Raw genomic sequence first — 24,426 nt, 5'->3', positions numbered from 1 at the left:
ACATCCTGAGGGGTCACCATTGACCAGAAACTTAATTGGATCAGCCACATAAATACTGTGGCTACAAGAACAGATCAAAGGCTGGGTATTCTGCAGTGAGTGACTCATCACTGGACTCCCCAAAACCTTTTCACCATTTACAAGGCACAAGTCAGGAGTGTGATGGAATATTCTCCAGTTGCCTGGATGAGTGCAGCTACAACAACACTCAAGAAGCTCGACACCATCCAGGACAATGCAGCCTGCTTGATTGGCACCCCATCCATCACTCTAAACATTCACTCCCTCCACCAACGGCGTACCGAGGCTGCAGTGTGTACCATCTACAAGGTGCATTGCATCAACTCATTAAGGCTTCTTTGACAGTAATTCCCAAACTCGCACCCTCTACCACCTAGAAGGACAAGAGCAGCAAGGGCATGGAACACCATCACCTGCAAGTTGCCCTTCAAGTCACACATCATCCTGACTTGGAAATATATTGTTGTTCCTTCACCGTTGCTGGGTCAAAATCCTGGAACTCTCTCCCTAACAGCACTGTGGGATTACTTTCACCTCAGGGACTGCAGCAGTTCAAGAAGACGGCTCAGTACCGCCATCTCAAGGGTAATTCGGGATGGGCAATAAATGCTAACCATGCCAGCGACGCCCACATTCCAGGAACAAAAAAAAATGTAGTAAAATGTCCCACGGCGCTTAAGTTACAAGCAATTTTGTTTTAAATTACAAATTTCACAATAACATTTAAATGTGTTAATTAAATTGTTTTTGTGCCTTTTAATGTGGCCATTAAAGTTTTTATTTGAAACCCTCAGTCTCTCCCAAAAGACTGTGTGGACTTGATTGTTTTTCCCAGGCCAGTGACTCAATTGTTTAAAGGCAGGCCTTCAAGTTTGATATATTCAGTGTACACAAATTCCAGCATGCTTCAGCGGCATTTAAGCTAGCCAATTAAATATTGTTTTTCTCGAAACTTTATATTTAAATGAATAGTAAAATTTATATAGTGTTTTACTAAAGAGGGAGTGAGTATGCGAGAGAGAGATGTGACAGACTATTGATTGTAGCTTTAGTTGGTGCTTGGATTATACTCTATAAACTTCAGAAAGCATACTAATTTGGAGTCTTTGAAAAATGAATTGAATTTTTAAAGTAAACAAAGGCTCTAATTATCACCTGTGCTTTGATATTGTTGAAAATACTAATTACTGAGACCAATGAGACACAGACAAAAAAACAGAGACCCAAATATGCAGGGGTGGGCAGAGAGACAGATAGGAAGATACACTTCCAAAAAACAAATACATTGTACAAAGTTACAAACCAGTGCTGCCAGATCTGGGTGAGCTATAGGTTTCACTAGTATTTCCTCATGACCATACAATCTTATCTCTGGTATAATCTTAGTGAATCACTTCAGCACTTTTTCCACAGTCTATGCACCCTTCCTAAAATAAGGTGCCCAAAATTGAGCACAATATTCTAAATTATGGCTAATCGATGATTTATATAGGTTTAACATTATCTCTTTGCTTTTGCGGTCTGTCTCTCTATAAAACCTAGGATTTTGTATAAGAACGTAAGAAATAGGAGCAAGAGTAGACCTCTCGAGCCTGCTCCACCATTCAATAAGATCATGGCTGATCTGACCATGGACTCAACTCCGCTTCCCTGCCCGCTCCCCATAATCCCTTTATTCGCTTGTCGCTCACAAATCTTTCTATCTCCGCCTTAAATATATTCAATGACCCAGCCTCCACAGCTCTCTGGGACAGAGAATTCCATAGATTTACAATATGGGCCATTCTTAAGTTTTAGAGTGGACAAGGGAGAGCCAGTGGATGTGGTGTATTTGGACTTTCAAAAGGCCTTTGACAAGGTTCCCCATAAGAGATTGGTGTGCAAAATCAAAGCACATGGTATTGGGGGTAATGTACTGACGTGGATAGAGAATTGGTTGGCAGACAGGAAGCAGAGAATCAGGATAAACGGGTCCTTTTTGGAATGGGAGGCAGTGATTAGTGGCGTTCCGCAGGGCTCAGTGCTGGGACCCCAGCTCTTTACAATATACATTAATGATTTGGATGAAGGAATTTGAGTGTAATATCTCCAAGTTTGCAGATGACACTAAACTGGGTGGCGGTGTGAGCTGTGAGGAGGACGCTAAGAGGCTGCAGGATGACTTGGACAGGTTAGGAGAGTGGGCAAATACATGGCAGATGCAGTATAATGTGGATAAATGTGAGGTTATCCACTTTGATGTCAAAAACACGAAGGCAGAATATTATCTGAATGGCGGCAGATTAGGAAAAGGGGAGGTGCAACGAGACCTGGGTGTCATGGTTCATCAGTCAGTAAAAGTTGGCATGCAGGTACAGCAGGCGGTGAAGAAGGCAAATGGCATGTTGGCCTTCATAGCTAGGTGATTTGAGTATAGGAGCAGGGAGGTCTTACTGCAATTGTACAAGGCCTTGGTGAGGCCTCACCTGAAATATTGTGTTCAGTTTTGGTCTCCTAATCTGAGGAAGGATGTTCTTGCTATTGAGGGAGTGCAGCGAAGGTTCACCAGACTGATTCCAGGGATGGTTGGACTGACATATGAGGAGAGACTGGATCAAGTGGGCCTTTATACACTGGAGTTTAGAAGGATGAGAGGGGATCTCATAGAAACGTATAAGATTCTGACGGGACTGGACAGATTAGATGCGGGAAGAATGTTCCCGATGTTGGGGAAGTCCAGAACCAGGGGACACAGTCTGAGGATAAGGGGTAGGTCATTTAGGACTGAGATGAGGAGAAACTTCTTCACTCAGAGTGTTGTTAACCTGTGGAATTCCCTGCCGCAGAGAGTTGTTGATGCCAGTTCATTGGATATACTCAAGAGGGAGTTAGATATGGCCCTTACGGCTAAAGGGATCAAAGGGGTATGGAGAGAAAGCAGGAAAGGGGTACTGAGGGAATGATCAGCCATGATCTTATTGAATGGTGGTGCAGGCTCGAAGGGCCGAATGGCCTACTCCTGCACCTATTTTCTATGTTTCTATGTTTCTACAACCCTATGCGAGAAGAAATTCCTCTTCATCTCAGTTTTAAATGGGCGGCCCATTATTCTGAGACTATGTCCCCTAGTTTTAGTTTCCCCTATGAGTGGAAATATCCTCTCTGCATCCACCTTGTCGAGTCCCCTCATTATTTTATATGTTTCGATAAGATCATCTCATTCTTCGGAAGTCCAATGTGTATAAGTCAACCCCCTCATCTCCGGAATCAACCGAGTGAACTTTCTCTGAATAGCCTCCAATGCAAGTATATCCTTCCTTAAATACGGAGACCAAAACTGTACGCAGTACTCTAGGTGTGGCCTCACCAATACCCTGTACGGTTGCAGCACGACCTCTCTGCTTTTATATTCTATCTCCCTTGCAATAAGGGCCAACATTCCATTTGCCTTCCTGATTACTTGCTTTACCTGCATACTAACTTTTTGTGTTTCATGCACAAGGACCCCCAGGTCCCTCTGTACAGCAGCACTTTGCAATTTTTCTCCATTTAAATTATAATTTGTTTTTCTATTTTTTCTGCCAAAGTGGATAACCTCACATTTTCCCACATTATACTCTATCTGCCAAATGTTTGCCCACTCACTTAGCCTATCTATATCCCTTTGCAGATTTATTGTGTCCTCTTCACAATTTGCTTTCCCACCCATCTTTGTATCATCAGCAAACTTGGCTACATTACACTCGGACCCTTCATCCAAGTCATTAATATAAATTGTAAATAGTTGAGGACCCAGCACTGATCCCTGCGGCACCTCACTAGTCACTGTTTGATAACCGAAAAATAATCCATTTATCCCGACTCTCTGTTTTCTGTTCGTTCACCAATCCTCTATCCATGCTAATATATTACCTCCAACCTTGTGAACTTTTATCTTGTGCAGTAATCTTTTATGTGGCACCTTATCGAATGCCTTCTGGGAATCCAAATACACTACATCCACAGGTTCCCCCTTATCCACCCTGTTTGTTACATCCTCAAAGAACTCCAGCAAATTTGTCCAACTTGATTTCTCTGCTTGGTTGAATTATGCTTTTCCAAATGTACTGCGACTGTTTCCTTAATAATGGATTCCAGCATTTTCCCAACGACAGATGTTAGGCTAACTGGTCTATAGTTTCCTGCTTTTTGTCTGCCTCCTTTTTTAAATAGGAGCGTTACATTTGCGGTTTTCCAATCCACTGGAACCGCCCCAGAATCCAGGGAATTTTGGTAGATTACAACCAATTCATCCACTATCTCTGCAGCCACTTCTTTTAAGACCCTAGGATGTAAGCCATCAGGGCCAGGGGACTTGTCCGCCTTTAGTCCCATTATTTTACCTAGTACTACTTCATTAGTGATAGTGATTGTATTAAGTTCCTTCCTCCCTGTAGCCCCTTGATTATCCACTATTGGAATTTTTTTAGTGTCTTCAACCGTGAAGACCGATACAAAATATTTGTTCAACGTCTCCGCCATTTCCTTGTTCTCCATTATTAATTCCCCAGTGTCATCCTCAAGGGGATCAACATTCACTTTAGCCACTCTTCCTTTCTATGTACCTGTAGAATCTCTTACTATCTGCAATTATATTTCATACTAGATTATTTTCATAATCTATCTTCAATCTCTATCATTTTTTTAGTCATTCTTTGCTGGCTTTTAAAAGTTTCCCAATCCTCTGACCTCCCACTAGTCTTGGCCACATTGTATGCCTTTGTTTTCAGTTTGATACCCTCCCTTATTTCCTTAGTTAGCCACGGATGGTTATCCATTCACTTACAGTCTTTCCTTCTCGTTGGGATATATTTTTGTTGCGAGTTATGAAATATCTCCTTAAATGTTTGCCAATGCTCATCAACCGTCCCATACTTTAATCTATTTTCCCAGTCCACTTTAACCAACTCTGCCCTCATACCTTTTGTCTCCTTTATTTAAGCTTCGGACACTGGTTTGAGAACCAACTTCCTCACCTTCCGACTGAATTTGAAATTCAACCATGTTATGGTCACTCATTCCTAGAGGATCCTTTACTACGAAATCATTTATTAATCCTGTCTCCTTACACATATCAGATCTAAGATAGCCTGCTCCCTGATAGGTTCCGCAACGTATTGTTCAAGGAAACTATCCTGGATACACTCTATGAACTTTCCTCAAGGCGACCCTGGCCAATTTGCATTGTCCAATCAATATGAAGGTTAAAATCATCCATGATTATTGCCATTCCTTTATTACAAGCCTCCATTATTTCTTGATTTATACTCCGTCCAACAGTGTAGCTACTGTTAGTGGGCCTATAGATTACGCCCACCAGCGACTTTTCCCCCTTATTATTCCTAATCTCCATCCAAACTGATTCAACATCTTGACCTTCCGAGCCAATATCGTTTCTCATCCTTTATTAACAGTGCTACCCCACCTCCTTTTCCTTTCTGTCTGTCCTTTCGAATTGTCAACTATCCCTGAATATTTAGATCCCAGTCCTGGTCACCTTGCAACCACGTCTCTGTAACGGCTATCAGATCATACTCATTTGTATCTATTTGTGCCGTCAACTCATCTATTTTGTTACGAATGCTACGTGCATTCAGATAAAGAGCTTTTAAATTTGTTTATGTTACCATTTTTTCCTGCTTTGACCCCACTTTCTGATTCACCTTTATGTTTATATGTTCTGTCCCTTCCTGTCACGCTCTGGTTTTCATTTTCCCCAATGCTACTCTGATCTATTGCCTTCTTATTCTTTGACTTTTAAAATGTTTGCTCACCTGACTCCTCCCCCATACTAATTAGTTTAAAGCCCTCTCTACAGCCCTATGCTTTCTCTACTTCTAAAACCTACAATCGTATATACTTTATTTTTACAGTTTTATCAATTTGTCCTCCCATTTTTAAAGCTTTATGTTTCTGAACCCTTATGTCTTTCTACACCTGTACTTATGTACAGCTTTTAAATTTTTATTGTTTAGGGTATATTTCCTCTCCTTATACTCCCTACCGAAACACCTCATCTCACATTTCATTTCACATCTATCTGTCCAATCCACTAGCTTGCTTTTGTCCTCCTGAAGTTGCTTAAAGTACTCTTCACAGTTAATGACATTCCCTAATTTTGTGTCACCTGCAAGTTTTGACATTGTGCCCCCATGATATAAGAAGAGGAATGGTCCCAACACTGACCCCTGGGAACACTGCTGTTTCCAACCCGTCCAGTCTAAAAAACATTCATTAATGATTATTCTCAGTTTTCTGTCCTTTAACTAACTTCCTATACATGCTGGCACATTCCCTTTAATAATGTGTGCCTTCTTTTTATCAACAAATCTCCTCTGCAGGATCTTATTAAACATCTTTTGAAAATCCACATACCTGTACACAGTTAGTGTAACTCTTCAAAATATTTATCAGACCTCATTGCTGGCCATCGGTTATATAGGTGTGCCCACCACTGAAAGACCACAACAACAACTGCAAAAACTTGTACTTGTATAGCACCTTTAATGTATCCCAAGATGGGTTACAGAGGCATAATCAGAAACAATCCACACTGAGTCAAAAAAGGAGGATTATGAGGGCTGACCAAAAGCTAGGTCAAGGAGGTGGGTTTTAATGAGGGTCTGAAAAGTGGATTGGGAGGTAGAAAGGTGGAAGGAATTCGGGAAGGAATTTCAGAGGGGTGCCCAGGAGGCTGAAGTAACAACCACCAATGGTGAGGTGATAGGAAAAAGAGATGCCCAAGAAGCCAGAGTCCGAGGAACAGAGAGTTCTGGGGAGTTTGTAGCACTGGAGGAGGTTACAGAGATAGAGAGGGATGAGACCATGAAGGGACTTAAACATGAGGATGATCATTTTAAATTTGAGACATTGGAGGACCTACAACCAATGCAGGTCAGCAAGGATGGGAATGATTGGTGAAAGGAACTTGGTGCCGGATAGGATACAGGCAGCAGAATTTTGAATGAGCCGAGGTTTACAGAGCGTTGAGGTTGGAGGCTGGCCAAGAGAACATTGGAATAATCAAGTCTGGAGATGATGAAGAAATAGATGAGGGTTTCAGCAGCAGATGGGCAGGGGCGGAGGCAGGCGATGTTATGAACTGGAAGTAGGCGGTCTTTGTGATGGATTAGAAGCTCAGCACAGAGTCAAATAGGTTACGAACAATCAGATTCAACCTGAGACTGTCTGGGGAAGGATTATGGAATCGGTGGCAAGGGTACAGGTTTTGTGGTGGGGGCTAAAGATGACGGTTTTGGTCTTCCCAATATGTAACTGGGGGAAATTGTGGCTCATCCAAGACTGGATGTCAGACAAGCAGGCTGGCAGCATGGAGGCAGTGGAGGGGTCAAGAGATGGGGTGGAGAGGTAGACTGAGTATTTTCAGCGTACATGTGCCAGCTGACCCCATGTCTTTAAGGGGCAGCATGCAAATGAGGAAGAGGAGGGATTCAGGGCAGATCGCTGGAAGACTCCAGAGCTAACGGAGCAAAATAAACTGTTTCAAGTGAAATCATGCTAAAGTTGGCCAGACAAAATATAATTGTCTGTAGGTAAACTGTCAGCTCCCCATGGTTATTTAACGCCTCTGTTTTCAATATAATTACATATTATACACGCTTCGTCGTTGCTGGGTCAAAATCCTGAAACTCCCTACCAACGTTCCCTGTAATTTTTTTTGGCACCGCGCAGCTCCTTTAAGCAGCTGCGTGGGACATTCAAAATATCGAGCATACGGGGTTTTTGCATTGAAAAGCCGGCTGATCGGGATCCCTGGAGTGCTGCGCAGCTGGCCACGCAGCTTAAAGGGAACATTTTCTCTATCTAACAGCACTGTGGGAGTACCTTCACCACACGGACTGTAGCGGCTCAAGAAGGCTGCTCACTACCACCTTCTCAAGGGCACTAGGGATGGGCAATAAATGCTGGTCTTGCCAGCGATGCCCATACCCCAAGAATGAATTTTTAATAAACACTCAGCAATTCTCATACCGTGAGGAAAAAGTAAAACCAGAACAGACCAGAAAATATTTTCTGTTGTCAGTGTAAAGAATGTGCTGGGTATGTTTTAAACTGTCATTCAGTACATCTGGCACATAGTTTACTCGTGTGGGTATAACGCCACGGATTGTAATGATTCTTCAATTGGTTATTTATACAGGATGTGCCATATGAAGATGTCTTTCGGTGGACAGACTCCATGACTTTGTTGATGAGGAAGCTCGACCAGCTGAACCTGGACATTGAGGATGCACTAAGTGTCAGTCCCTCCCCTGCCAGCACCCCTGTCACCAAGAGACGTCAAGGTCATCAACAACCAGTAAGTGATTCTTATATCCATTTTTTTCTGTCTCACCTATTCAACACACGTCAAGTGCAGCAATAAACTGAACAGCAGGAAAGAGTAGCAGTGGGAAATGTCAGGTGGAAAATGTTTTAAAACAAAAAATGAAATACTCCAGGTGGGAGAAATTTGGTCGCTCCTCTGTTGCAGTGTTAATCCAGGCGGAGTGGTACATTTAGTGCCTTGAAACAGTTTGCAACTCCAGCCCAGAAATTGATCAGAATCGGTTGAAGAGTTGACAGGGGCGCTAAATCAGCCGTTGAACATCAGAGCTAGGGGGGAGATAATGAAAATTTGGTCGGTACATTTTGCGGACCCATTGCCCATGCGTGGAACTCCGAATCAGATCCCGGGAAAGGCCGAGTCTTAAAGGCGCGGCACAGTAATGCACCCTTTAAAGTTTTCAAAATCACTTGTTTTCAACCTATTCTGTTATGTCTGTCGGCCACTGCAAACTTGGAGGCTCACACCATGCTCTGTGTAAATGTTGCACTGACTGACCTCCGAGGGAAGGGCTTCCTCATCTCTTTAAGTAGCCACCAGTTAACGACTCCAAGCCTGTACCGACTGTTTTTCCAGACGTTGTTATTGGCGGGAACTCAATGAGGCACATGCACCGAATTTAGCGACTGGGACGCAAGCGTGCGTGTTTCACCAGGACTGGTGTCAGGATCACACTGATCATCAGTAATCAGGCACTAATGGTTTGGGTTATGTATTTAACCCTTTGTAACCTGCATCACACCTGTCCACCAGAGGGCCTACCTGTTGGAGTCCCAAGAGATCCCAGCATTCCTTGGGAGCACAGTATATAAGCAGGCCACCCACGTGGTACCTGCACTCTGGAACCTTAATAAAGGAGCTAAGGTCACACTTGCTCATTACACACAGTACTCATTACACACAGTACTCAGTCTGACCATTTATTTTGAGTGTAACAGTTTGCGCCCCCGAAGAGCCTCTAATGAATTTTCCATCAGGGTTCTTAAAGCTGCGCGCCCGTTCGCTAAGATATAACGCTCACATTAACGCCCCCTCTAGCTGCTAACTGAGGCGTTAGACAACCGAAAATCCAGCCCCAGATGTTGGAAATCTGAAACAAAAACAGAAAATGCTGGAAATATTCAGCAAGTCAGGTCCAGTTCTGATGAAGGGTTATACCTGCAACATTAACTTGTTACTTCTCTCCATCGATGCTATGCCTGATTTTGTTCAGACAGATACTATTTATTTACCAAAATGCTTTACTGAGCTGTGCCTCGGTGCATTTTATTACTGTCATGCCTTGATGATGACAGATGGTAAGACTGATTCTTGGGAAGGTGGGATTGTCCTATGAGGAGTGATTGAATAGACTAGGCCTACATTCTCTAGAGTTTAGAAGAATGAGAGGTGATCTCATTGAAATATATAAAATTTTTACAGTGCTTGACAGGGTAGATGGGGGGAGGATGTTTCCCCTGGCTGGGGAGTCTAGAACCAGGGGTCACAGTCTCAGAATAAGGGATCGGCCATTTAGGACTGAGATGAGGAGAAATGTCTTCACTCAGAGGGCGGTGAATCTTTGGAATTCTCTACCCCAGAGGGATGTGGAGACTCAGTCTTTGAGTATATTCAAGACAGAGATCGATAGATTTTTGGATATTAAGGGAATCAAGGAATATGGGGATAGTGCAGGAAAGCGGAGTTGAGGTAAAAGATCAAGCATTAACTTATTAAATGGCGGAGCAGGCTCGAGGGGCCGAATGGCTTGCTCCTGCTCCTATTTCTTATGTTCTTAAATCTGTTCAGTGGTGTTATACTAAAAATATGACAATACTCTCTCATTAAGACTCAGTCATCAATATTCACTCATCTGTACTCGATCATTAGTACTTTGGCCCATTTTAACTACAGGCAGGTTTTGGGCGGGTGGGTAGTGAGGTGCCTTTTGATCAGCCCTCCTAATCATCTCTTCTTTGGCTCAGTGTGCATTTTGCTTATGTCCCTGTTAACCAACTTTTCTACATAATCATCATCATAGGCAGTCCCTAAGAAATCGAGGAAGACTTGCTTCCACTCTAAAAGTGAGTTCTTAGGTGACTGAACAGTCCAATACGGGAACCACAGTCTCTGTCACAGGTGGGACAGACAGTCATTGAAGGAAAGGGTGAGTGGGACTTGTTTGCCGCACACTCCTTCCGCTGCCTGTGCCTGTTTTCTGCACGCTCTCGGTGATGAGACTCGAGGTGCTCAGCGCCTTCCCACATGCACCTCCTCCACCTAAGGCGGTCTTTGGCCAGGGACTCCCAGGTGTCGGTGGGGATGTTGCATTGTATCAGGGAGGCTTTGAGGGTGTCCTTGAAACGTTTCCTCTGCCCACCTTGGGCTCGCTTGTCGTGTAGGAGTTCCGAGTAGAGCCCTTGCTTTGGGAGTCTTGTGACAGGCATGCGAACAATGTGGCCAACCCAACGGACAAGTTGTTGTCATTTTTGTTGCTGCCATTCCCTGGTGGTGTATACTGAGGTGCACACGTGGACAAAATATTACATGGTATTGTGTGGAGGCTGCTCAGTGCCACAGTGAGATTGCCTGGCGATTCTATGGCTGGTTTCAAACAGTGGGACCCTGAGAATTTCACCCTGTGATGAAAGTCACTGATCTGATGAATAAATCCATAGTCTGTATTAAGGACACCTGATGAAGTCATGATATAGAGATGGATGGACGTTTGAGAATGATTAGTGAACAAGTTTAAAACTACTGCAGATTAGAAAGATAAGTTCAATAACAGTAATGGACTTCATGTGTAATAATTTACAAATTAAGGGTAAGATGAAAGAACTCCTTACTCAACTTTTGATCTTGCCTTTCCGCCAAACATCGTTTCACTTCACTAAGCAATAAAGGATATTTGCATTTTGCCAAATTGAAGAGAGGCTGAATGAGTGCAATCAGGATTAAAGGTCGAAGCCATCAATCTTCTGTTTTAGCCTCACTTTGGTAACACGGCTTCACCATTCAAGTATATCAAAAGAGTTATCCTGAATTATTCAAGCCTACGTTTACTCTTATTTCAAAATATGAATAACAGACACCTTAGTGTTAGTATTTTTAGGTTCTATATTCTCCATTAGTGAAAAATTGTTACTACGCTGTATTGATAAATTTTGGTGCAGTCCATTGCCATCATGTATAAATGGCCAGCAGCATGTCTTCGATCCAATCCGAAGGTAATATCTAGCTGGCTAACTAACCCTTCCATCACTGTTCTCTTAGGACTGAGAGCAGTGAACTTATGGTTTTCCCTCATTGACCGTCACAATGAAACTGGGAGCAAACCTAGAAGTTTTCTCAGGATGTTAGTGTAGTGTCATGGATAACAGCAGCTCTACATCATGCAAGACCCCATAAAAAGAAAATGGCAGGGGCAGCCTGTATCCCAACAAAGCTCGTCAGCTCAGATCAGTGTTTAAAGAAAAACAAATAGTTGACGAAATAAAATGGCAAAATTATGAGGGTAACTTCTTATTTATATTTCCACTATACAGGCGGCCCTTTTCAGGATTTTTACTTTTGTTTGATTATATATTTCACTAAATTTGAATTGAACAAACACTGTGTAATTCCCACTGGCTGCATTTAACTTCCTCTTGCTAGTGGCACCAGCTCTGACATACAGGTCTTGCGTAGTCAGCTGTGACCTGAAAGTAAACGGCCCAGGTTTGCAAAGGACAGCATCTGGGGAGCCCCTCCAAAGTGATTGAAAGTCGAGGGTGTATTTACTGAGACCAGCAGCCGCTGTTCAGTTTCCAGCTAGGCAGAGCCATGTTTACATTGCCACGGTTCCTGTCTGGATAGAACTGTAACTATCTTTCCTAGATACAGACATGGGCAGAGCCCTCACACAACAGTTAAAAGTATAAATGTTTAGAAAGTGAGGAAGAGAGAATCGCAGCTCTCTAAATATTTAAATTGAGGTTAGATGGATTTATAAAGTGCCCAGAGAGTCCAACAGACTTCCTGAACACTTTTAAAAGTAAGTTTAACACTGTTTTAGATTTTCACTCCACACACTGAACTTATTCATTTACCTTTTTAACAAGTCTTATCAACGGTTTGCTTTATAGAATCACAGAATCATAGAAATTTACAGCATGGAAGGAGGCCATTTCGGCCCATCGTGTCCGCACAGGCCAATGAAAAGCTAGCCAGCCTAATCCCACTTTCCAGCTCTTGGTCCATAGCCCTATAGGTTACGTCACTTTAAGTGCACATCCAAGCATTTTTTAAACGTGGTGAAGGTTCCTGCCACTATCACCCTTTCAGGCAGTGAGTTCCAGACCCCCAGCACTCTCTGGGTGAAGAAATTTCCCCTCAAATCTCCTCTAAACCTCCTACCAATTACTTTAAATCTATACCCCATGGTTATTGACCCCTCTGCTAAGGGAAATAGGTCCTTCCTATCCTCTCTATCTAGACACCTCATAATTTTATAGGCCTTAATAAGGTCTCCCCTCAGCCTCCTCTGTTCCAAAGGAAACAAACCCAGCCTATCCAATTGTTCCGCATAGCTAAACTTCTCCAGTCCCCAGGCAACACCTTGTAATCTCCTCTGTACCCTCTCCAGTGCAATCACATCTTTCCTAGAATATGGTGACCTGAACTACACGCAGTACTTTAGCTGTGGTCCAACTTATGTTTTATACCGTTCAAACATAACCTCCCTGCTCTGTATTCTATGCCTCGGCCAATAAAGGCAAGTATTCTGTATGCCTTCTTAACCACCTTATCTACCTGGCCTGCTACCTTCAGACATCTCTGGACCTGCACTCCAAGGTCCTTCCTTCCTCTACACTTCTCTGTGTCCTACCATGTGTATTCTGTAGCCTTGTTAGTCCTCCTCATTAGCATTACCTCACACTTGTCCGGATTGAATTCCATTTGCCACTGTTCTGCCCACCTGACCAGTTCATTGATATCTTCCTGCAGCCTACAGCTTTCTTCTTCATTATCAATCAAACAGTCGATTTTAGTATAATCTGCAAACTTCTTAATCATACCCCCGACATTGAAGTCTAAATCATTGATATATGTCACAAAAAGCAAGGGATCTAATACTGAGCCCTGCGGAACCTCAATGGAAACAGCCTTTCAGTCACTAAAACACCCATCAACCATTACCATTTGCTTCCTGCCTCTGAGCCAATTTTGGATCCAACTTGCCACATTCCCTCAGATCCCATGGGCTTTTACTTTCATGACCAGTCTGCTGTTAGATCTCTTAATTTCCAATGAAATACGAACTCCGATGGTAGTTTTAACTTTTTAATCTTGGCAGAGATAAACAAACTGCTTGGCTTCAAGCCAGGTCTTTGTTCTACTAAGACACATGGTCAAAATGGCTGTATTTATGCCTGGATCAATTTACAGAAAAGAACTCGCCTTCTTTGACCTTATTGGCTCAATTGAAAGTCTTTTAATGTTTTATTGGCTCGCTACCCAAGGTCCGAAAATGTCAAGTTGATTGATGAGTTAATGCAACATACCGAACTGCATGTAGCAGCCTTGACTTGGGGGTCTGTGAATTTTCACAGTCTGTCTAAATGAGCCTGTTTGAATACTCTATCACTGCCATGTGGGACCTTATCAAAAGCCTTTTTAAAATCCATTGACATTACATCAAATGCACTACCCTCATCGACCTTAAGAACATAAGAACATAAGAATTAGGAACAGGAGTAGGCCATCTAGCCCCTCGAGCCTGCTCTGCCATTCAACAAGATCATGGCTGATCTGGTCGTGGACTCAGCTCCACTTACCCGCCCGCTCCCCGTAACCCTTAATTCCCTTATTGGTTAAAAATCTATCTATCTTTGACTTGAAAACATTCAATGAGCTAGCCTCAACTGCTTCCTTGGGCAGAGAATTCCACAGATTCACAACCCTCTGGGAGAAGAAATTATTTCTCAACTTGGTTTTAAATTGGCTCCTCCGTATTTTGAGGCTGTGCCCCCTAGTTCTAGTCTCCCCCACCAATGGAAACAACCTCTCTGCCTCTATCTTGTCTATCCCTTTCATGATTTTAAATGTTTCTATAAGATCACCCCTCATCCTTCTGAACTCCAAGGAGTAAAGACCCAGTCTACTCAATCTATTATCATAAGTTAACTCCCTCATTTCTCGAATCAGCCGAGTGAATCGTCTCTGTACCCCTTCCAAAGCTAGTATATCCTTCCTTAAGTAAGGTGACCAAAACTGCACGCAGTACTCCAGGTGCGGCCTTACCAATACCTTATACAGTTGCAGCAACACCTCCCTGCTTTTGTACTCCAATGAAGGCCAACATTCCATTTGCCTTCCTGATTACCTGCTGCACCTGCAAACTAACCTTTTGGGATTCATGCACAAGGACCCCCAGGTCCCTCTGCACCACAGCATGTTGTAATTTCTCCCTCTTCAAATAATATTCCCTTTTACTGTTTTTTTTCCCAAGGTGGATGACCTCACACTTTCCGACATTGTATTCCATCTGCCAAACCTTTGCCCATTCGCTTAACCTATCCAAATCTCTTTGCAGCCTCTCTGAGTCCTCTACACAACCCGCTTTCCCACTAATCTTTGTGTCATCTGCAAATTTTGTTGCACTACACTCTGTCCCCTCCTCTAGGTCATCTATGTATATTGTAAACAGTTGTGGTCCCAGCACTGATCCTTGTGGCACACCACTAACCACTGATTTCCAACCGGAAAAGGACCCATTTATCCCGACTTTCTGCTTTCTGTTCGCCAGCCAATTCTCTATCCATGCTAATACATTTCCTCTGACTCCGCGTACCTTTATCTTCTGCAGTAACCTTTTGTGTGGCACCTTATCGAATGCCTTTTGGAAATCTAAATACACCACATCCATCGGTACACCTCTATCCACCATGCTCGTTATATCCTCAAAGAATTCCAGTAAGTTAGTTAAACATGATTTCCCTTTCATGAATCCATGCTGCGTCTGCTTGATTGCACTATTCCTATCTAGATGTCCCGCTATTTCTTCCTTAATGATAGTTTCAAGCATTTTCCCCACTACAGATGTTAAACTAACCGGCCTATAGTTACCTGCCTTTTGCCTGCCCCCTTTTTTAAACAGAGGTGTTACATTAGCTGCTCTCCAATCCGCTGGTACCTCCCAGAGTCCAGAGAATTTTGGTAGATTATAACAAATGCATCTGCTATAACTTCCGCCATCTCTTTTAATACCCTGGGATGCATTTCATCAGGACCAGGGGACTTGTCTATCTTCAATCCCATTAGTCTGTCCAGCACTACCTCCCTAGTGATAGTGATCATCTCAAGGTCCTCCCTTCCCACATTCCTATGACCAGCAATTTTTGGCATGGTTTTTGTGTCTTCCACTGTGAAGACAGAAGCAAAATAATTGTTTAAGGTCTCAGCCATTTCCACATTTCCCATTATTAAATCCCTCTTTTCATCTTCTAAGGGACCAACATTCACTTTAGTCACTCTTTTCCGTTTTATATATCGGTAAAAGCTTTTACTATCCGTTTTTATGTTTTGCGCAAGTTTACCTTTGTAATCTATCTTCCCTTTCTTTCTTGCTTTTTTAGTCATTCTTTGCTGTTGCTTAAAATCTTCCCAATCCTCTAGTTTCCCACTAACCTTGGCCACCTTATACGCATTGGTCTTTGATTTGATACTTTCCTTTATTTTCTTGGTTATCCACGGCTGGTTATCTCTTCTCTTGCCGCCCTTCATTTTCACTGGAATATATTTTTGTTGCGCATTATGAAAGAGTTCCTTAAAAGTCCTCCACTGTTCCTCAATTGTGCCACCGTTTAGTCCTTGTTTCCAGTATACTTTAGCCAACTCTGCCCTCATCCCACTGTAGTCCCCTTTGTTTAAGCATAGTACTCTCGTTTCTGACACAACTTCCTCATCCTCAATCTGTATTACAAATTCAACCATATTGTGATCACTCATTCCGAGAGGATCTTTTACAAGGAGATTATTTATTTTTCCTGTCTCGTTACACAGGACCAGATCCAAAATGGCTTGCTCCCTTGTAGTCTCTGTTACATACTGTTCTAAGAAACAATCCTGTATGCATTCTATGAATTCCTCCTCCAGGCTACCCCCTGCGATTTGATTTGACCAATCGATATGTAGGTTAAAATCCCCCATAACTACTGCCGTTCCTTTTTCACATGCCTCCATTATTCCCTTGATTATTGCCCGCCCCACCATGAAGTTATTATTTGGGGGCCTATAAACTACGCCGACCAGTGACTTTTTCCCCTTACTATCTCTAATCTCCACCCACAATGATTCAACATTTTGTTCATTGGAGCCAATATCATCCCTCACAACTGCCCTGATATCATCCCTTATTAACAGAGCTACCCCACCTCCCTTCCCTTCCTGCCTATCTTTCCGAATCGTCAGATACCCCTGTACGTTTAATTCCCAGTCCTGGCCACCTTGCAACCATGTCTCTGTAATGGCCTCCAAATCATACCCATTTGTAATGATTTGTGCCGTCAACTCATTTACTTTATTTCTAATGCTGCGTGCATTTAGGTAGAGTGTTTTCATCCTAGTTTTTAAACCATGATTTTTAGTTTTTACCCCTCCTGCAGCCCTTTTATAGTCAGTGGTCCTTTTTGTTTCTTGCCTTTGGTTTCTCTGCCCTCCACTTTTACTCATCTCTTTTCTGTCTTTTGTTTTTGTCTCCTTTTTGTTTCCCTCTGTCTCCCTGTATTGGTTCCCATCCCCCTGCCATATTAGTTTAACTCCTCACCAACAGCACTAGCAAACACTCCCCCTAGGACATTGGTTCCATTCCTGCCCAAGTGCAGACCATCCGGTTTGTACTGGTCCCACCTCCCCCAGAACCTGTTCCAATGCCCCACGAATTTGAATCCCTCCCTGCTGCATCACTGCTCAAGCCACGTATTCATCTGTGCTATCCTGCGATTCCTACTCTGACTAGCACGTGGCACTGGTAGCAATCCCGAGATTACTACTTTTGAGGTCCTACTTTTTAATTTAACTCCTAGCTCCTTAAATTCGTCTCGTAGGACCTTATCCCTTTTTTTACCTATGTCGTTGGTACCAATGTGCACCACGACAACTGGCTGTTCTCCCTCCCTTTTCAGAATGTCCTGCACTCGCTCGGAGACATCCTTGACCCTTGCACCAGGGAGGCAACATACCATCCTGGACTCTCGATTGCGGCCGCAGAAACGCCTATCTATTCCCCTTATGATTGAATCCCCTATCACTATCGCTCTCCCACTCTTTTTTATGCCCTCCTGTACAACAGAGCCAGCCACAGTGCCATGAACTTAGCTGCTGTTGCTCTCCCCTAATGAGTCATCTCCCTCAACAGCACTCAAAACAGTGTATCTGTTTTGCAGGGGGATGACCACAGGGGACCCCTGCACTACCTTCTTTGTACTACTCTTCCTGCTGGTCTTCCATTCCCTAGCTGGCTGTGGATCCTTCTCATGCGATAAGACCAACTCACTACACGTGCCACTTATGTCATTCTCAGCATCGTGGATGCTCCAGAGTGAATCCACCCTCAGCTCCAATTCCGCAACGTGGTCCATCAGGAGATGGAGGCGGATACACTTCTTACACAGCGTCCCTGAGTTCCCACATGGCACAGGAGGAGCATATCACGTGACCGATCTCTCCTGCCATGCCTTAACCCTTAGATACCCTTAAATTGGTAATAACAATGTTACAGTTTACTTACTGATATAAAAATAAAAAAATAAAATAAAAAGACCTTCCTTGTTATCTCCTCAAAAAATTCAATTAAGTTAGTCAAACACGACCTTCCCTTAACAAATCCGCGCTGACTATCCTTGATTAATCCATGTCTTTCTAAATGGAGATTTAACCTGTCCCTCAGAATTTTTTTCCATAATTTTCCCACCACAGAGGTTAGGCTGAATGGCCTTTAATTGGTCTATCCCTTTCTCCCTTTTTGAAACAAGGTATAATATTAGCAGTCCTCCGGCACCACACCTGTAGCCAGAGAGGATTGGTAAATGATGGTCAGAGCCTCTGCTATTTCTTCTTTTGCTTCTGTCAACCGCCTAGGATACATTTCATGGGCCTGGGGATTTATCCACTTTCAAAGCTGCTCAGCTCCTTAATACTTCCTCGCTCTGTTTATTTCATTTAATATTTCACATTCCTCCTCCCTTTATTGCAATGCCTGCAAACAGATGCAAAGTATTCATTAAGAACCATACCAGTGTCTTCTGCCTCCACACACACATTACCTTTATGGTCTCTAAAAGGCCCTACCCTTTCTTTAGTTATTCTCTTGCTCTTCATGTATTTATAAAACATCTTTGGGTTTTACTTGATTTTACTTGCCAAAATGTTTTCATACCCTCTCTCTGCTTTCCTACTTTCCTTTTTAATTGCACCCTTACACTTTCTATACTCATCTAGAGTTTCTGCAGTATTTGTCATAAGCCTTCCTTTTTTATCCTAATCTGTATGGGCTCAAAATTGGTCCACATCTTTTTTCGGCGCACTCACCAAAGATGCGTCGACTTTGTGGGCTGAAAATGACGGCGAAAAAATCTCCCCCCGATTCTGGCTGCTGTGTTGCATCTCCCAGGGCTTGGCGCAGTGTGGCCAGTCGCTTGCGGGGTGGAGCTAGGGCCCTGCACCAGAAATAGTGCCAGCTGCTTTCCACATGTGCATTGGAGTGTGCGTGCGTGCGCAGCAGCTCCGGCCTCCAGCCTCTGTGTGCGTGCTGCAGCGTGGGACCCGATGCATCCTGCCCCTATCCCAGGTTGAGTGGTCTCCCGCACAGGCTGGCCCGCTGCCTTCCCGGGCTTGAAGACCACAACAAGCAGGTTGGTGTGGGGCCAAAACCAAGGCAGCGGGGATGGCGGGGGGGGGAGGGAGAGGGGAGTTTTGATCCGGGGCGGGGGTGGGGGGGTTTTGATCCGGGGTAGGGGATTCTGATCCCATGGGCGGTCCGATCCCCGACTACTAAGGAAGATCTGATCCCCAGACGTGTCCAATCTCTGAACCCAGGTGCTGTTCTGATCCTGGCATGTCTGATCCCCGACCCCGGGAGGTAGGGTTCTTTGTAAGAGGCGGGCTGATGTTGGGTGCGCTTAGGCAGCTGGGAGAACATAAGAACATAAGAATTACAAGCAGGAGGTACTTCTATTTTTTATTTGGATATTTTGAAAAAATTATGTAAATCTGTTTTGTCTCTTTACTTCTTTTATTTTTGTCATTTAAGTTTCCATGAATGCTTCTGTTGTATAGTAAACTAACTTTGCGAAGTTTGTCACATGATGGCCTGTATAGCTGTTTGATCCTATTCACATTCTTTAGTCAAGTCATTAAGTTCTGCTGGCCTTTGATGTACCTACCTGTGCTGATTTCTTAACTCTCCACAAGGGTTTTCTCTGCAGTCACAAGTGGGCACATACGCTGGCCTATGTTAGTTTGGAGTAACTATTAGCTGTCCAAAGTGCCCTAAATAGCCAAAGCGGACATAGGTGGCTAGTAACGCCCCCTTTTTAAAAAAAAAACGAAACTAAACTTTAAAAATCCTAACTATCTCACTTACACTGGCGCAAGTTGAATGAGCAAAATGGGGATTTTTATGTTACTCCAGAAAAATCAAGTTGCTGCCAAAAGAAACGGAACAACTCCTGGGCAATTTTGAGCCCATAGTCCCTTGACATCCAGGGTGCTCTAAATTTGTTAGTCCCACCTTTTTTTTTAAGGGAACATACTTGCTCTGAACCCTCAGGATCTCCCCCTTGAATGTCTCCCACTGCTCAGACACTGATTTACTTTCAAGTAGCCGTTTAAGTCCATTTTGGCTAAATCCCATCTCAGCTTAGCAAAATTGGCTTTTCCCCAATTGAGAACTTTTATTCCAGGTCTATCCTTGTCCTTATCCTTAACTACCCTAAATCTAACTGAATTACGATCATTAGCACCAAAATGCTCTCCCACTGAAACCCCTACCACCTGCCCAGTTTAATTCCCAAAAACTAAGTCCAGAACCGCTCCCTCCCTTGTTGGGTTTGCTACTAACTTGCGCAAAAAGTTCTCCTGAATGCATTTTAGGAGTTACGCACCCTCTATACCATTCACACTAATTTTATCCCAGTTATAGGGCCCAAATTTGCCCATGAGTTATTCCGTTTTTTTGGAGCTTCTTGACTTTTTTGGAGTATATTAAAAATTGCAATTCTGCCCAGTTAATTTGCACCAGTGTAAGTGAGTTAGTTAGGTTTTTTTTTAGTTTAGTTTTTTTTTCAAAAGGGGGTGTTACCATCCACCTATGCCTGTTTTGGCCATTTAAGCAAGTTTGGACAGCTAATAGTTGCTCCAAACTAACTTAGGCCAGTGTATGTGGCCACTTGTGGCTGCACAGAAAACCCTTGTGGAGAGTTAAAAAGTCAGCGCAGGTAAGTACAGTCTAAAGCACCAAGCACTAAACAAAGCACAAAAATAAGCATTCAATAACAAGTAAAAAATACAAGGAAGCTGAGAGGACCTGCACCTTGCACCAAGACTTACAAAGCACTAAACAAAGCACAAAAAGTAATAAGCATTCAATAAAGAATAAAGAACTGAAGTAAATCCTACCTTCAACTAAACGCAGCAGCGACCAGCCTGTGTGGGAGGCTAGGCTCAATGCGGCATCTGTGAATGGGGGAGGGTGGGAGAGGCTGAACACGGCATCTGTGAACGGGGGAGGGAAGGAGAGGCTGAACGTGGCATTGGTGAAGGGGGGTAGGGGGAGAGAGATCCACAGCGGGCCCACCCCGGCCGTTGCGGGAGTCCCTTCGGCCAGAGATAGGGACGGCGCGCTTGGGCCCTTCCCATGCAGCCTGCAGAGCACACTCACAGATTCTGGGGGCAAGGAGCTACTGCGCATGCGCGCACACTCTAGCACGCATGTGCAGAGGTCCCGGCACTGTTTTCAGCGCTGGGACCTGGCTCCATCCTCCTCTGCCTCTGCCATGCCACGCCAAGGCCTATAACGGTCCATGGAACAGGGAGAATATAGAGCTACATTTTCAGCGCCGTTTTTGAAGTACAAAGTCGGCGAACCTCAGGCAAGTGCGCTGTTTTAACCAGAAGGCCAAATTTTAGCCCATAATTAGGGTAGTTGAAATCCCCTACTATTATTGCCCTATAGTTTATGCACTTCTCAAAAATTTTCCGACATATTTACTCTTTATCTCCCTCTGATTGTTTGGGGATGTATAGTACACTCCCAGCAGTGTGATCGCCCATTTTTTGTTGTTAAATTCAACCCATATGGCTTCATTTGATGATCCTTCTAACATATCATCCCTCCTCACAGCTGTAATTGTTTCTTTAATCAATACTGCGACCTCCCCTCCTTTTTTTTACCCCCCTTTCTATCCCGTCTGAAAACCCTGTAATGTTGAGCTGCCACACCTGCCCTTCTTTCAGCCATGTCTCAGGAATAGCTATCTGTGCTCTCAGCTTATCTGCCTTATTCTCTATACTCATTGTATTGAAGCATATACCATTTAGCACTGCAAAATTCCCTTGTTGTCTATCTTCTAGCTTTTGTTTCCTCTGTCTTCCAAATTCACTTTCTACTTTTTTGCTTTCCAATTTCTCCTTTGCTTCTAGAAACATAGAAAATAGATACAGGAATAGGCCATTCGGCCCTTCGAGCCTGCACCACCATTCAATCAGAGCATGGCTGATCATTCACCTCAGTACCCTTTTCTTACTTTCTCTCCATACCCCTTGATCCCTTTAGCCGTAAGGGTCATATCCAACTCCCTCTTGAATATATCCAATGAAGTGACATCAACAACTCTGTGGTAGGGAATTCCACAGGTTAACAATTCTCTGAGTGAAGAAGTTTCTCCTCATCTCAGTCCTAAATGGCTTACCCCTTATCCTTAGATTGTGTCCCCTGGTTCTGGACTTCCCCAACATCGGGAACATTTTTCCAGCATCTAACCTGTCCAGTCCCGTTAGAATTTTATAAGTTTCTATGAGATCCCCTCTCATCCTTCAAATTCCAGTGAATACAGGCCCAGTCGATTCAGTCTCTCCTCATATGTCAGTCCTGCCATCTGGGAATCAGTCTGGTGAACCTTTGCTGCACTCCCTCAATGGCAAGAATGTTCTTCCTCAGATTAGGAGACCAAAACTGAACACAATAGTCCAGGCGAGGCCTCACCAAGGCCCTGTATAACTGCAGTAAGACCTCCCTGCTCCTATTACTCAAATCCGCTAGCTATGCAGGCCAATATACAATTTGTCTTCTTCACTGCCTGTTGTACCTGCATGCCAACTTTCAATGACTGATGTACCATGACACCCAGGTCTCGTTGCACCTCCCCTTTTCCTAATCTGCCGCCATTCAGGTAAGATTCTGCCTTCGTGTTTTTGACACCAAAGTGGATAACGTCACATTTATCCGCATTATACTGCATCTGCCGTGCATTTTCCCACTCACCTAACCTGAGTTAACCTGCAGCCTCTTAGCGTCCTCCTCACAGCTCACACTGCCACCCAGCTTAATGTCATCCACAAACTTGGAGATATTACAGTCAATTCCTTCATCTAAATCATTAATGTATATTGTACATAGCTGGTGTCCCAGCACTGAGCCCTTCAGCACCCCACTAGTCACTGCCTGCCATTCTGAAAAGGACCCGTTTATCCCGACTCTCTGCTTCCTATCTGCCAACCAGTTCTCTATCCACATTAGTACATTACCCCCAATACCATGTGCTTTAATTTTGCACACCAATCTCTTGTGTGGGACCTTCTCAAAAGCCTTTTGAAAGTCCAAATACATCACATCCACTGGTTCTCCCTTGTCCACTCTACTAGTTACATCCTCAAAAAATTCTAGAAAATTTGTCAAGCATGATTTCCCTTTCATAAATCCATGCTGACTTGGACCTATCCTGTCCCTGCTTTCCAAATGTGTTGCTATTTCATCCTTAATAATTGATTCCAACATTTTCCCCACTACTGATGTCAGGCTAACCAGTCTATAATTACCAGTTTTATCTCTAACTTCTTTTTTAAAAAGTGGGGTTAGCTACCCTCCAGTCCATAGGAACTGATCCAGAGTCGATAGACTGTTAGAAAATGATCACCAATGCATCCACTATTTCTCGGGCCACTTCCTTAAGTACTCTGGGATGCAGACTATCAGGCCCTGGGGATTTATCGGCCTTTAATCTCATCAATTTCCCTAACACAATTTCCCACCTAATAAGGATTTCCTTCAGTTCCTCCTTCTCACTAGACCCTCGGTCCCCTAGTATTTCCGGAAGGTTATTTGTGGCTTCCTTCGTGAAGACAGAACCAAAGTATTTGTTCAATTGGTCTGCCATTTCTTTGTTCTCCATTATAAATTCACCTGAATCTGACTGCAACGGACTTACATTTGTCTTCACTAATCTTTTTCTCTTCACATATCTATAGAAGCTTTTGCAGTCAGTTTTTATGTTCCCAGCAAGCTTACTCTCATACTCTTCTTTTCCCCCTCCTAATTAAACCCTTTGTACTCCTCTGGTGAATTCTAAATTTCTCCCAGTCCTCAGGTTTGCTGCTTTTTCTGGCCAATTTATATGCCTCTTCCTTGTATCTAACACTATCCTTAATTTCTCTTGTTAGGCACTGTTGGGCCACCTTCCCCGTTTTATTTTTACTCCAGGCAGGGTTGTACAATTGTTGAAGTTCATCCATGTGATCTTTTGCCATTGCCTATACACCGGCAACCCTTTAAGTGTCATTTGCCAATATATTCTAGCCAATTCACGTCTCATACCATCAAAGTTACCTTTCTTTAAGTTCAGGACCCTAGTCTCTGAATTAACTGTGTCACTCTCCAGCTTAATAAAGAATTTACCATATTATGGTCACTTTTCCCCAAGGGGCCTCGCACAACAAGATTGCTAATCAGTCCTTTCTCATTACACATCATCCAGTCTAGGATGGCCAGCCCTCTAGTTGATTTCTCGACATATTGGTCTAGA

The 24,426-nt window shown here is 43.5% G+C and overlaps 1 protein-coding gene across 1 annotated transcript in view; it reads left to right on the top strand.

Annotated features, from left to right (window-relative positions):
* The window catches only part of LOC139275203 (stAR-related lipid transfer protein 13-like), a 603,587-nt gene that overhangs the window by 183,036 nt on the left and 396,125 nt on the right, over positions 1-24,426 (top strand). The window contains exon 2 of the mRNA XM_070892343.1: positions 8,201-8,359. Within this exon, the coding sequence (XP_070748444.1) occupies positions 8,201-8,359 (159 nt within the window). The remainder of the gene's footprint in view (positions 1-8,200; positions 8,360-24,426) is intronic.

The sequence above is a fragment of the Pristiophorus japonicus genome, chromosome 10 (genome assembly GCF_044704955.1).
Source record: "Pristiophorus japonicus isolate sPriJap1 chromosome 10, sPriJap1.hap1, whole genome shotgun sequence".
Classification (NCBI taxonomy): domain Eukaryota; kingdom Metazoa; phylum Chordata; class Chondrichthyes; family Pristiophoridae; genus Pristiophorus; species Pristiophorus japonicus.
This window is presented reverse-complemented; position numbering and strand designations above follow the sequence as displayed.